The sequence below is a fragment of the Pezoporus flaviventris genome, unplaced genomic scaffold, assembly GCF_033815535.1.
Source record: "Pezoporus flaviventris isolate CSIRO_AGI_PZ_B2104156 unplaced genomic scaffold, CSIRO_AGI_Pfla_v1 ptg000095l, whole genome shotgun sequence".
Classification (NCBI taxonomy): Eukaryota; Metazoa; Chordata; class Aves; order Psittaciformes; family Psittacidae; genus Pezoporus; species Pezoporus flaviventris.
The window spans coordinates 1,545,639-1,559,955 of NW_026892643.1; the positions used below are offsets into that span (position 1 = coordinate 1,545,639).

General features: G+C 45.7%; 2 protein-coding genes across 2 annotated transcripts in view; one reads left to right on the forward strand and one right to left on the reverse strand.

Moving 5' to 3' along the window:
• HS6ST3 (heparan sulfate 6-O-sulfotransferase 3) overlaps nt 1-14,317 on the reverse strand; it is a 309,575-nt gene that overhangs the window by 180,106 nt on the left and 115,152 nt on the right. The gene's annotated exons all lie outside the window — the stretch shown is intronic.
• On the forward strand, nt 8,192-12,454 carry LOC133281091 (T-cell activation Rho GTPase-activating protein-like). The gene is made up of 12 exons (XM_061476269.1): nt 8,192-8,202; nt 8,320-8,361; nt 8,771-8,855; nt 8,957-9,010; nt 9,136-9,202; nt 9,478-9,647; nt 9,796-9,957; nt 10,132-10,241; nt 10,594-10,783; nt 11,007-11,132; nt 11,416-11,471; nt 11,546-12,454. The coding sequence occupies exons 6-12, from the start codon at nt 9,627-9,629 to the stop codon at nt 11,658-11,660; spliced, it is 780 nt and encodes a 259-aa protein (XP_061332253.1). The 5' UTR covers nt 8,192-8,202; nt 8,320-8,361; nt 8,771-8,855; nt 8,957-9,010; nt 9,136-9,202; nt 9,478-9,626; the 3' UTR covers nt 11,661-12,454.

Consider the following 14,317-nt stretch of genomic DNA (forward strand, 5'->3'; position numbering starts at 1 on the left):
GACTGATAGACTGTGTTAAGCACTTCAATGCTGTTCATTGCGGAGCTTCACGTCTGGACCACACTACGAAAGGGCGCAAAGCACTTAATCTCACTTTATCCCTATTTCTTTCTAAGAAGTTATACTATTACTCTTTTATCTAACAGAATCTGTAACATTGGTAAATATTCTGAAGGTGAAATTTTGCATCAAAGGCCTTCCAAACCCAAACCCAGCATTAGCCCACAATGGCTGTTTCCAGTACTACCAGTAATACAGGAAGGGTAACATATAGCTCTTGCTGAAAATTAGTAAGTTTCAAAACAAATGCTTACAAAGAGAATGATTGTATGCAGCTAAGAAAAGATGGATGAAACTTGCCAAAATTAATATTATGAAAGAACTACACTCTTTTAAAAAACAACTGGGGAAAATTCAAGATACTTGGATAGGCTTGCACATATTTAACCAAAACTTGTTTTCTATTCTACCTCAGAGACACATGATGATGATTTCCCAGGGCTAAATTAACATTGCCAACATTCTGCAATGTAAATAGGCTCCTATTGATTAAATTAAGCATGGGGTGAACTTAAGCTGTTTTATCTGACCATCAGTGAATGTTTTGCTGGCTGGGAATGTCCCCAAAGAGGAACAGAAGTGCTTGGAATCGATACTGTCCAAACCCATTTTTTCTCACTGTTATCAAGGACAACCCTGTAATTAAGAAGTAATTCGCTTAAACTGCCCACCACAGTACACAGGAATGAGAGTCTAAGTCAGCTTCTCAGAGATACAGTTTGCACCTTCCCTGGTGGGGCTGAATAATGTTATCACCCAAGCAGACGCTCAAGTGTATATAAAAGGCTTCATTGCAATTGAATTTTATTTGTTGGTTCAAAGAAAAATGCCTTTCATATTTGCCTCAGCTTAAACAGACATCATTCTAAAAATCTCAGGGCATATTAGATAAAACTACACAAAGTCAAATTAGTCTGAGTTTTTCTGTTTTGCAATAACCTTGATATCTAGGAAATCCTAGCTACATTGCAGAACTATAGGAAATTTACTCTAATCCACAGAGATAACACTGCTTATCGATCTGCCTAATAACTACAGCAATGTTTGACTTGAGAGATCCTCTCTCAACACACTCCAAAAGCATATTCTGTAATTTCATTACAGCACTAGTACCTGTGACATATTCTGACAATGTACCTCCTCCATCCATGGTCCAACTATAGACTTCCCTCCAGAGATCTGAGATTTGCAGAACATTTTGTGTGCTGGCCTCATTTTTATACCTCCTCATTCTCTCTATACTTGTATTGAGGTAGGAAACAGTTTTTCCTGCCTCAAACTCAAGGTTTCAAAAAGAAAAGCCTCCTGAAATTCAGATTACAAAAAGATGTAGAAACATTTACGGAGCAAGATAAGAAACAAAAAGTTTACCTTGAGTTTTTAAAAGAGAATTTATTGAGTGGAACAGCCTTACCATAGTCAAGTTTTGGTTTCATTGTTTTGGTTTATAGTTTTTCAGGGGTTTAGACCTAGCTCATCCATATGAAAAATGAACTGTTTTATAAATCACCTCTAGATTTGGTAGAATTTGGAGTTACAAGTCATTTTATTAGTAATAAGCATTAAGGTAGAACAGGAATAGAAAAAGAAATCATGTAAAATTATGTTCAACTAAATAATAAGGTAAAATGTACAGTACTTGAAAACAACTGTACAAACTGATTTGGCTCAAACTATTTTGTGCACATGAGCTATTTATTAGAACTACCACCTGTCTTGACTAAGACTACTGATTATTTAGAACTCTCAAAATTTAATTGTTTCATTTCAAACACAGTATCTGGCAAATTAATTTTGGCATGTGTGCTCCTTTGTGAGAAGCTGGTTTTGTACTATTTTATATATATATATATAGAGAGAGAGAGAGAGAGATAGATATAGATATATGTAGACATAGATATATATGTAGATATATGTTAGGGTAAATTTACCTATCAAACCAATGCATTCCTGTTGTATATCTCAGAGCCTGGAAGGGTACATAGACAGGACTTCTCAGAATGAGTAATAAGGCACAGCAGCTTGGAAGAAATGAAGCACTGTAATTTTCCCTTTTTATTCATAATACTGCAGACCTGCTTCTTCTCACCAAGCATTTGAATAATGTGTGCTTCCTGAAGTCCTGCAGTTTCTTCAGGGAACATCATCCACTTCATAAAAAGGAAAACGGTTTTTGGTAAAAAGCAATTGCTCAAGTTAGATGGTGCTTTAAAAGTTATTTCAGCTGTAAGAAAGGGTAAACTATGGAAATGTTCTTTAAGAAAGCAGATTGAACATAATGAAATCACGCAAGACCTGTGTGATTGAGGTGGTTTCCATTTATCAGGCAAGATAAACAGAGCAAAGGAAATATTAGCTAGAGATGAGAACAGAAGACTAACTTCCTCCAAATTCGGAAAGCATTTTATATGACTGTTATTCCACAGCAGCCAGCTGCAGGGTAGGTCTCTATCAAAATAAAAGGAAAGAAACACAGCAATTAGAAACAAATAAACCTAAACCAGTATTTATGGTTAATACCAGACCTAATGATCATTTAATATTATGAATTGGCTAGGAGTTAATCAAAGTTAACTACAGTAATGCAACAGGAGTTAATCAAAGTTAACTACAGTAATGCAACAGTTCTTATTGTGAGAAACAGAGCAATATATACGGAGATTTTTAGGCTAAGAGTGTACACTGCTGTAATTTCAGGATTATATCAAAGTCATAGATCTTAAGGAAGATTATTGTGGAAATTTGGTTCTCTCTCCTTATTTTAATATTTGCTTTATAAGTAAATACAGGACTAGAAACTTGGGTAAAGATTACATAGAGCCCACTTGGAGCTGATGATGTGTATGTTAACGCAGCTGAAGATAAACGGGACTTCCTCCACCCTGTACTCCAAAGATGGTTTAACAGGGTACCAACAGCATCTTATCTCCAAAACATACACACACACATACCCAAAACTCCTAAGATAAGCACAGGCACAGGGGGAGAGAACAAGGTGCTTTCTGCTCCTAAGACAGAAAGATATGCAAGACATAATAACAGAGGGGTAAAATCAGGGAGCAGTACTTGGTAGGAGATCAGGCACTCTCAGAAGTGAGGGGAATTCTTGCTCCTGAACTGCTCTGCCTTTTTTATCATCCAATGGCTTTGGACCAGGAAATGGGAATGTGCAACCGTTCCCCCTCATTTTACAAATCCTAAGCACTGAACTTCTGACTGCAAGTACTATGTTGAGACCCTTACACAAGTGTCTCTGCTTCTCATGAAGCCACGGTGAACACACTCATTAATTCTGTTGCTCGTACACAGGGTGATCTGTAAACACTTCAGAGGTTCTTCAGAAAGCAGGATACTCAAAAAATATTCAAATCTGTGTATGATATACAGACCTCTCTGCTAAGACAGCTTGCATTGCTGGAAGTATGCACAAGCAGACTTCCAGGCACCGAGGGAATCTAACTGGAGCTACATTACCTAGAAGTGCTTATGGATTTGGGGCTTAATGGAAATTTGGCAAATGTTAGGATGACACAATTAGACTGACACTTAAATTCCTTCCCAGCCCCACTTCACATCAGCCTTGCTTGAATTGAGCTCTTACGCTTAAAGAGAAGAACAGAATCAACATAAAATTAGGTTATGATTAAAAACCAGTGGCTGTATGGAGGAAGAGGCAACTCTTATTGTAAACTTAGCAGGAGAACTAGGCATGAAAGAGAATCCTTTACTCAATACAGGAAGATGCTACTGAGCCCTGTGGAGTACAGTTCATGAACTCTAGTCCACAAGAAAGAGGAGTATTTTTAGAGTAACCCATCAGTCCCAAATGTCATAGAGAAACAGATAAAGGCAGAAAAGAACAAATCAGAAACATCCTTAGAACAAGGTGAAATTTTGCTGTTCCCACTTCAAACTCTGTATTTGAAATCAGTAAAAGGAAACTGAAATAGCAGTGATGAAACTTTTGAAGCGAGTATGTGAAGCAGCATCAAAGACTCTACCCTGGGAATGTTCCATGCACAACTCAATGATATGAAAAAAAAAAAATCAGTAAATAGATGCAAAAATTCCAAGTAAATAAAGGTTTTTAATCTGCTATCCTGTTTCTGACAGTGTCCAGTAACAGAGACTTAAAACAGATGATAAAAATAGGCCAAGCTGGTAATGCTTAGGCATCCTTAGCATGTCAAATTTCAGTAGAAATTTCAGTTCAGGGATTTCCTGAGCCAGAGATGGTATCTTCGTGTTTAATAACCCTCAACGGATTTGTCTTCCATAAACTTGTTTTTTTTTGACACATGAAGACTTTTAGCATACAGTAACATCTTCTTGTAAGAAGCTTCACCACTTCATCTACTTCATGTGAACTATCTTATTATGTTTATGTTGAACTTGTCACCTGCTGACAGTTAGTAACTCAGTTCTTATATAAAAGGTAATAACAATCATGTCCCATAAAACATTATTTAGCTAGAACATGGTGTTACAAATGCTCTGAAGATCCCTTTTTCATGACGCAAGAAATCTAGAGAAAAAAAATTACTGCAAGACAAGTAACAACAGAACTATTTTTTAATGTATTTTTTTTCTCCTGCCTTATACTAGTTGATTGCTTGGCAATCAATCCTAAGTGTTTACTGCGTAATAAGCTCAGAGTTGTCATGCTGGGATTTGCACATATATTTGGTTATGTCTTGATTCTGTACCAGTGGTTTATCATGCTCTAAGCAATAACCAAAAAGGATAGGACATCCAGAGCACGATCAGCCTCAAAACTCCCGGCAGAGAGATAATGATCAAGTCTTCTCAACAACAAGGAGAGCTTGCAGGAAAGGAGAAAAAGTATGCCATGGATGCCACCAATTAATTTTTCCTGTACAAGCAAAAAGCTAATCAGATTTCCTTGCTTGAATGGAATTTATATTTACAGTGACTTGTAAGACAGAAAACCCAGGCCTTGAGGAAGTCCCAGAATTTTTGGAAGTTATCAGGTCAGTTCTGTGGCATCTTTACATTCTGTTTCCAAATTCTGAGAAACTACAAAAATAATATTAGTCCAGAGACTCTACACTATGCGTTACTCTAAAACCACAGTCAAGTGTTATCTAGTTACTACAACCGAGTTGCTTTCTGTTTACAATTTCATACTGCAGTTTAGCTTTTTGGTTCTCACTGTATAACAAACACTAAAAGCTGATAATACAAACATAATGTAAAAGTAACATACATATTTTCTCTCTAGTAGACTATTTTAGACTCCAGTTTCTCATGGCTTTGAAGCTCTCCAGTGTGAATCACAGCTTTTTCTTTTTTTTTTCCTTCCTTCCCAGAAATATTAAGCATCTTCCATCATGTGATGAATGATGAAATAACACAAAATTCCACAGGGAAAAACATTCACGAGCCTTCCTCAACAATGAAAAGTTATTATACAAATGATGGACTTCTGCAACACTTCAAAATGTCAAAAATCCTTTTAGATACTTTTAAGAACTAAAACCAATTACAACTATGCAATCCATTTCTCAAACACCTTTAGTCTAAATGTTCCTCTTTGCACAATATCTCTTCTATTTGAAGGTGGCAAAGCATGAATTAATTCAGCACAATGAATCATCCATTGCAGCATCACAAAAGTAGCATACAGGATCACACTGTACAGGGATAAACACTTTTTTTACAGGAGGTTTTTACAGGAGGAAAATCATCACTAACTAGATTTATCAAAGTCTTATTTTGGAAAACAATTAGAACCCAGTTTAACCTTGTACTTGAAAATTTTACTTCCGTTTTCCAATCTCATTCTACTGGTACCTGGTCTGATACTTGTAAACACGTAGGTAATTCTGTATGGTAAAATAAAATATTTTTGCATAAAGTGTAGGTAATCAGCAAGCACACAGATGCTCCTGAAATGACAGCTTCAGAATATCAAGTGAAATTCAGATTCATTAAGAGTTTCGGACAGCAGCTAACACTCAAGCAGCAACGCACAAGCATCCATTCTCCTAAAGCCTCAACCACAGATAACAAATACTAAAAAAAAAAGTAACTCTGCTTTGCTGAAATGCTCCTTGATGTGCCCCAGCCACGGTCAGATATACTCTGAAAGCTGGCTGCTTAAACCACCTTGATCTCTGCTGCATTCCAAGCCCTCAAAGCACAGTATGAACTCCACCCATTCAGCACTAGTACAGCCACACCTGCAGTACTGGGTCCCCTACTAGAGTCAGTCAAGCAAAGGGTCACAAAGGTGACAAAGGGTCTGGAGCATCTCTCCTGTGAGGAATGGCTGAGAGAGCTGGGACTGTTCAGCCTGGAGGAGAGGAGGCTCAGAGGGATCTCATCAATGTAACATAAATACCTGAGGGGAAGGTGCAAGTAGGGGAGAGCAGTCATTCCTTCCCTACTACTTCCATCCCTAGTAGTGGCTGGCATTGGATGCTTAGGAAGAGAATATGCCATGCTATTTCATACAGCAGTCCTTCCTTACCTCTGCCCAACCCTCCAGAAACCTTTCATCTTCCTGTAAATTGTGGTTTAGGGATTCCCAGTTCCCATCATTGTGTTTAATAGCCCTAGATGGAAGTATCCGTCATGAATTTGTCTAAATGCTTTTGAACCCATCCAGACTTTAAGCCTCCACAACGCTCTGCAGCAATGAATCCTGAAATTTAATTATGCACATCATGAAGAACTACTTCCCTTCATTTGTCTTGAAGCTACTGCTTGATCATTTCACTGGCTATCTCCTTGCTCTTGTACTCTTGAGAAACAGCAAATAATTATTTGCTCTTCACATTCTCCATGACATTCATGATTTTACAAACTTCACTCAATTTCTCCTGTCATGCCTCTTCTAAACTGCAGAATTCTTTCACACAGAAATTGTCTCTTCATATAGAAGAGACATAGTCTCTTCACACAGAAATTGTTCCTTCCGCGTGATGCAAAATCACTATGGACTTATACAGAAGCATAAAGTTTTCTTGTTTATGCTCTCTCCTCCTCTCCTGATCATTCCTAACGTTATCAAAACCCTCCTACAACTCCTTGTTTTCAAGCTGAAGAACTTAATTTACACTTACTGCATGCAAAACCCATTCCATTCTTTACTTAATGCTACTACATTGTTTCTGCAGCTGGGAGACGAGAACTGCACCCACATAGATACCACGCACAGTAATAAAATGGCTTCTTTTTTTTTTATTCAAAGGCTGAGGTTACCTGCAACTATTCTATTTTTATCCCAGTTCTTCAGATCTAAGCTATTTCTTCATGAAAGTGGGAAAATGTTGAAATAATATGAGAAACAGCTCAGGTGGAAAGAGAGAATATATTTGAGTCTCACTCCAATCAACAGACAGCTTTTTAAACAAATCTCAGACTAGAGATGTTCCTATAACAAGTATCAGTCTAAAGGATCATAGAAGTTAAGAAAAAGTCAATGCCACCACTGTGAACTGGGGAAAGGGGTGTCATGTTCTTTAATCACTTCCAGCTCAAGTTGCTGGACAGAGAGATCTGCTTTATCTTTACATTCAGGTAGTATTGACTACTCTAACAGAACTTACGCATCTGCAGTACCCTTTCGTCAGTGCCTTCTCTCTGATATGAAGCTCTATCAGTTAAAAGTGCAATACCCACTAACGCAGATAGCACCAAAACCCAGATGGCTAAATATATTGCTAAATGAATTCAAGTTCCAATAGATGCATTGCCTTCATACGGGCATTGGTTTTGCAAGCGGTATGTACCTAGCCTAAAAGCGAGAAAATCAAACTTTTAAATAATTACAGAAATGCCACAGAATTTGTCTCCTCTTGAGCAGGGACAGCCAACGAGCAGCCCCAGGGCCCCGGCACCCTGGTGCTGGATGCACCCGTGGCCTTGCCCGTGGCTGGCGGGCACTTAGAGGGGAGCCAGGGGGCTCGGCCACCTCCAGCTCACCCCCTGCCGCTCCTCTCTGCAGACGTGGCAGCACCCCGCGCCCGCAGCTGTGCCTGGCCCTGGGCCTGCTCCAGGTGCTCAGCACCAGCAGGAAGGGCCCAGTTGGTGATGCTGCTGAGGAGGAGGAGGAGGGAAGGCCTCCAGCTCCCTTGTCTTCCTCTGGCCCTGTGGCTCCTGTGTCGTCACCTTCTGGTGAGTCTCGGTGCAAAGTTCCACCAGAGGGGTGGGCAGCTCCTCCGTTCTGTCCCACTGGGCATCGTCTGCTGGGGCACAGCAGGTGCTCAGGCTGTTTCTCCTCTCTTTTGGCAGCTCCCGGGCAGTGAAGGAGATCTGGGTCAGCGCCCTCCTTGGGTAAGCCCTCTCGGGCACTGCAGCATGGACAGCCTGGGCAGCCAGAGCACCCACCGTGGGGGGGATGCTCCATGTCTGGCATGGATGCTGAAACACCTTGTTTGAGCTGGGCAGAGGTTTGCTCACAGCTGCAGGCAGAGGCGCCACCAGAGCTGCAGGCGGAGGTGCCACCAGAGCTGCAGGCAGAGGTGCCATCACTGCCGAGCAGGCACAGCTGGCAGAGCTGCTTCATCCAGCTGTGTCCAGACAACACCTGCCCAGCCCCATCCTCACCACTGCTGCTCCTGCTCCACTGCCAGGCAGGCCTGGCTGCTCCTGGCACTGTGGAAGCGCCCCCAAGGCTGGCAGCAGAGGGAAGAGCTGGCCTGGGTCTCACACAGCTCTTTCTCTCCCCCTTCCCCATGCACAGACCACCAGAAGGAGTTCAGGGAGCCCGGGTGACCCAGCTGCCGTCCATAAGGCTGGTCTTGAAGGAGCTGAGTGGCCGCCATGCTGTGAGTGTCCCTCCTGCCTCTGCGCTGTCCCCAGGGGCTCCTCCAGCCCAGCATCAGCTGCATCATCGCTCCTCACCTTCTGCTCTTTTCCCCTTGCCCAGGGGAAGACACTGGATGCCGGCAGCCTGGAGAAGCTGCTCCAGCACCAGGCCCAGGTCAGCGTCGCTTGAGGAGCAATCTCACCCATCCCCACCTCTCACACACGGCCAGCAGCTGATGCAGCTTGCCGGGGCCCTTTCTGCTGTGGGGCTCCTTGGTGAGCGCAGCCCATTTCTTGCAGGCTGGTGCCAGGCAGCTGCCGGTCCCTCGCCCTTCCGGCAGTGAAGGCAGACATGGCCATGTGGATGGTGAGTGTGGAGAAGACAGGGGCAGGATGGCCCTTCTCTCCTGCTCTTGCAGGCGGGCACGCGTGCTGCGATGGGGCTGCCGCTGCCCTTCCTGCAGGGCACGTCCATCCCCGTCACTCTGCGGCAGGAGGGAGCTGAGCCCTGGGGCCCCTCGCTCCCAAATGATGCTGCCTCTCTCGTGCCCTCGGTGCGGGGGGACAGCACTGGGGGAGTCTGGGAGCGCTCTCCTGGTGCTTCTCCTCCACGGCTCTTTGCTCTCTTTCCCTTGGCAGCAGGCGGGACGAGCAGGAGCAGGAGGAGGCTGCCCTGGCCATTTGCACGGCTAGGCACCCGGGCTGCGGCAGAGGCACCGGGGCCATCGGGCTCTGCTGTCGCAGGAGCTCTCTTTGGCCGGCCCCTGGCAGATCTGTGCAGCCAGGACAGCATGCTGCCTCAGCCCATCCAGGTAAGCCAGCCTGGGAAGGGGTTCCCCATCCCGTCCCATCCCATCCCATCCCATCCCATCCGTCAGGCTCCTCCCTAGAGAGGCTGTCCCCAGCACCTACCTCAGGACCTGTCCCCAGCCCAGCAACTCTCCTCCTCTGTGCCCTCAGGACCTTCTGGCTCTGCTCAAGGAGCATGGCCCATCCACGGAGGGGATCTTCCGGCTGGCAGTCAGCCAGCGCGCCTGCCGTGAGGTCAGGGACGCCCTGGACAGCGGGGTGCCGGTGCAGCTGGCAAACCAGCCCGTGCTGCTGCTGGCTGTCCTCTTGAAGGTGAGCCCTGCTGACCCAGAGCCCTGCAGCTCCTGGCTCTCTTGGTGCTGATGGGCACCTGCGGGAGCACAAGCAGAAACTCAGCCACCTGCTCATGAGCCGGAGGACTGGGGATGCTGCGGATGCTCCTGGGGGCAGTGGCCAAAGCCTCACGTGGAGCCCTTGGCACTGCAGGACCTCCTCCGGAATATCCCCTCCAAGCCCCTCGACACCCAGCTGTTCGAGGAATGGATGCACGCCATGGAGAAGACCTGCAGGCAGGAGAGGCTGGCAGCCCTGAAAGAGTAAGTGTGGCAGCAGCCAGCAGGGACTGGCACAGGCTGGGACTCCAATGTAAAGCAGTGGCCTGCCTGAAATAGCCATGGCTCCCGCAAGCCACCTCCTGCTGCTGTGGGGTTTATGTCTGGGGGCAAAGAGGCACTGAAAAGCTTTTCTCTCCAGGGAGCTCCCTGGTGTTGGGGCTTGCTCCAGCAGGGGCCCTTTTCAGAAGGGCAGGGAGGGAGGGAGGGTGGTGGCCGTATCTCAGCAAAGGCAGTCCCTCTGCTGTAGAGCAGGCAGTGGCCTTGGGTGAGATCAGCCTGGGAGACCTCTGCTGTCGACACCGACTTCATTAATGCTCTGCTCGTGTTCCCTCAGGGTGGCCAGCAAGTTACCAGGGGCCAACCTGCTCCTGCTCCGGCACTTGCTGTCGCTGCTTAGCAGCATCAGCAAGAACGTGGCCACAACCAAGATGACGGCTGGAAACCTGGCCATCTGCCTGGCACCAAACCTCCTGAGCCCACCCCAGGAGGTGCCCCTGGATGTCCTGGCTCTGGAGACAGGGAAGGTACGCTGTGTTCACCACCTGGCTACAGCGTCCCCAGCCCAGCCAGGCTTTGCTGCTCAGAGGGTCCTGGCTGCCTCCTCCCATCAGCAAAGCCATGGGGCAGCAGCTGGGAAGAGCAGCCCCACGGCTGCACCTTCTTGCACAGAACTGCAGGTCAGGCTGGGAAAGGCTGTTTGAGCCCTCATCAGCCCCCTCGGTGAAACCAGTGGTTTGCTCTGTGCAGGTGACAAAGCTTGTTGAGTTCCTCATCAACCACCATGAGGAACTCCTTGGAGAGCAGGTGGCCGGGTTGGCCAGCAAGGGGGTTGAGGAGACACCAGCACCTCAAGCAGAGCTGGAAACAGCAGAGGTAAGTGAAGTGCACGAGCAGTGTGACAACAAAAGCCTCCCCCCTCAGAAGGTGGGGCTGCTGCTGCCCCAGGGACAAGCACGGTCATCCGCCAGCCTGCAGCTCTGCCAAAGTGCAGAACAAGGCTGATGCAGGTTGGCCATCCCGCTTTGTGAGGTGATCCCACCAGAGCTGGCTCAGCTGAGCTGAGCAAACCCATCCAAGGAATGTGCCTTTTAGAGCCAGGGTAGCAATTGTGCAGGGAGGTCCTTGCTCCCTGCTAACCTACACATTGCCATTGCAGGTGCCTCCCATCGCTCCCAAGTGCGAACAGCAGAGGAGCTTATCCGGGCAGAAAAGGTAAAACTGCCTGGCTTTGCTTGGCTCAAGGTAATCATGGCTTCGCCTGTCTAACAATACTGTTGAATGGAAAGGTTCCCTGGCTCTTCGTGGAACACCAGGAAGCGAAGAGCAACCTGGGAAGAGGGCAACGACGGGCCACCGTGCCGAAAGAAGAGCAAAACTGAGCTCTCAGGGATGGCCAACTGAAGAAATTCAAGCAGGGGAAGAACGAGGCAGCCAGGTATGTAGCAGAGCCTGTGTTCCATCTATTTGCCAAGCTCTGAGTATAGGAAACATTGCTGAGGTGCACAGGATGGTCCTGCCTCAGGGGAACATGTGTGTCAGGAGAAACATGCTACCCCAGCATTACCTGCCAACCTGTGGTTTTAGTATGGCAGAGTGAGGGATGCTGCTGCCTGGATTTTGGAAAGGACCATATCCCAGCTTCCCAGGCTCCCTGCCGAGCCCTGCTGCCTGGCAAGGGGGCACTATGCATCTCTGTCAACTTGCCGTGCTCTGAGGGTATCACATGTGTTGAGAAGGGACCAAAGCAGCACTGTAGTTGCCAGTAAAGAACCAGTAAGGAGCCTCTCTCCTGTGCTAGCAATGACCCTTTTTACAGCACACTTCCAAACAACCCAGGAGCCCAGTCCCTCCTGCTCCTGCCCTCACGGCTTCATCAGCACTTTCTGACTCTGCCCTTGTAGGTGCCCATTTACTGCTTCGATTCCCCACATGAGCTCTGCTGCCTGGGCTTGGAGTTCCACCCTGCGGCCCCAGCACCACCTCGGCAGCGGCGAGGACAGAGCCACCATGTCCTTCTGCTCTGGATAGAAGGTTCCACCACCTCGCCCCGGAGCCAGAGCAGCGCCCTCAGACCCATCCCAGCCCTCGCAGGAGGCCTTGCTGGCTCGCTCCTCAGCCCCGCCAGCAAATGACAAACCGCTGGTGCATCTCCCCAAGCGGGGAGCTGGCCTCTGGACTTCCCCTTACCATGTTCACTACCGCGCTGGGTACTGCGTTTGCTAATACACTTGTTACTGTGCTCACAACTGTTTATTAGTCTATTTCTATGTCTTTTTACAAACAAATTTTAGGATATACCTTAGGATAGATATAGGATATACTTTAGGAAACACATTATAGGATATATTTAGGATGTAGTTTAGGAAGCACATTATAAGGTAGTAGTTAATTCACATTGTTCGAGTACTCACTTCGTAGGATCACAGAATAGTTAGGATTAGAATAGGATAGTTAGGGTGGGAAAGGACTTCCAGTAATTTCGTGGTATGTCACAAGACTACTCTTCGAGTGGCTTTTCATATGTATTAGTAGAAAGAAGAAAGAATTACAGAAGTTGTATCTCTCTGCCTTGCCATCTGCATCCTGCAGAATGGAAAACAGAAAAGAAAGTATACTGAGAGAGTCTTTGGATTAGGAAAGAAATGACAGATATTTATGAATGCAGAAGAACTACCGCTACACCTTGAAAAGGATTCAGATAAGCTCCGAAGAGTACTGCCTGCTGTTGGAATACAGCTGCATATCTTAGACACCTGTTAAGGTCCAGAAGTAAAGAGAAACTTGCTTCTAAAAGAAAACACAGGCAGGCAGCAGAAAAGAGCATTGAATTGCACCACTGTGTTTTCATTGACAGCTGCTCCTGGTGGGGAGAGAGATGCTGAAACAGAAACAAAAGAAACAACAACAAGGCAACAGAACTGAGGAAAAAAAAAACAAAACAAAGCAACAGAAAACCAAACAACACCCTCTATTCCTCCCCCCCCATCCCCCCACACACACACACTCCGCCACCACCACCACCCCCCAAAAAAAAAAGAAAAAACCCAAACAAACAAAGCCCTTAAATCCTATTTTGGAAAAAAAAAAAAAAAAGGAAAAATACTTTAGATCCCTCTGCACTCTGATGGGAGAAACACTGGGAAATGCTAGCAGGTGTCCCACGCATCTGCAAACAAAGCTGTCTCAAACTGGGTACCAACAGAGTGATTTGTCGGTAACAGGGGTGAGCGACTGATACGCGTTTTTCCCTTCTGCATTTGCTGGAATACACTGTGCAGACTGCCTGCAGTTCTCAGCTTTGCTTCATATGTATTATGCCTTTCTGAATTTTCTTTACCATTTCTATGCAGAAATAAAGTGTCAAATGCATACCTGGCCAGGCTCTGTGTTTGGATGAGTCCCTTCCCTTTTTATTCCTCTCTCCGTCTCTGGGTTTCCCTTCTATCTCTCTCAGATACTTACCTGTCCAAGAAGACAAAAAAGGTCACGCAATGGTCGCATTTCTATAAGACTTTTCTTTCTCCCAGGAGCTTTGTTTTTTTCTCCTAAAACACCTGAGGAGACATTTGCATCCAAGAAAAGGTCTTGACAAGGAAAGGAGTACGTTGCTGCTACTTCTAATCTAAAAAAAAAAAAACAAAACACTACTTTTGCCCAGAAGGCCACTGATCAGTATTTTTGTGACCTTGCTACGGTTTCATTCCATCCTTCTTCACATTCAGCACCAAAGCCCCAACTCTCTTGGCCATGTTGCCATACCACAGACTCTCTTAGGAAGAGAATAATTTAAAGAGCATAGGGAACTTCCGTTTATGGAAAGGAGATTATATCTTGTCACCTGGAAAAGTTAGAAAGAACTGGTAAGTGCAAGGGGACAGCCACTTCAAGTATACCTCATCTAAAAAGTAGCTGATGAAGTGTCTGAAGAGACTGACTATTAAAATAGCAGGCATCACTCTGATAACTGTGCATGTATCAACTGTCTCTATGTGTATGTTAAACAGATTGGTGTTAGGACCGGTCTTGTTCAACATCTTTGTCGGTGACATGGACAGTGG

Excerpts from the sequence above, each read along its gene's own strand:
- LOC133281091 (XM_061476269.1), top strand. The coding sequence starts at position 9,627 with ATGCTGCCTCAGCCCATCCAG. Across the intron at positions 10,784-11,006 it reads TGGCTCTGGAGACAGGGAAG|GTGACAAAGCTTGTTGAGTT; the intron begins GTACGCTGTGTT and ends TGCTCTGTGCAG. Across the intron at positions 11,133-11,415 it reads CAGAGCTGGAAACAGCAGAG|GTGCCTCCCATCGCTCCCAA; the intron begins GTAAGTGAAGTG and ends TTGCCATTGCAG.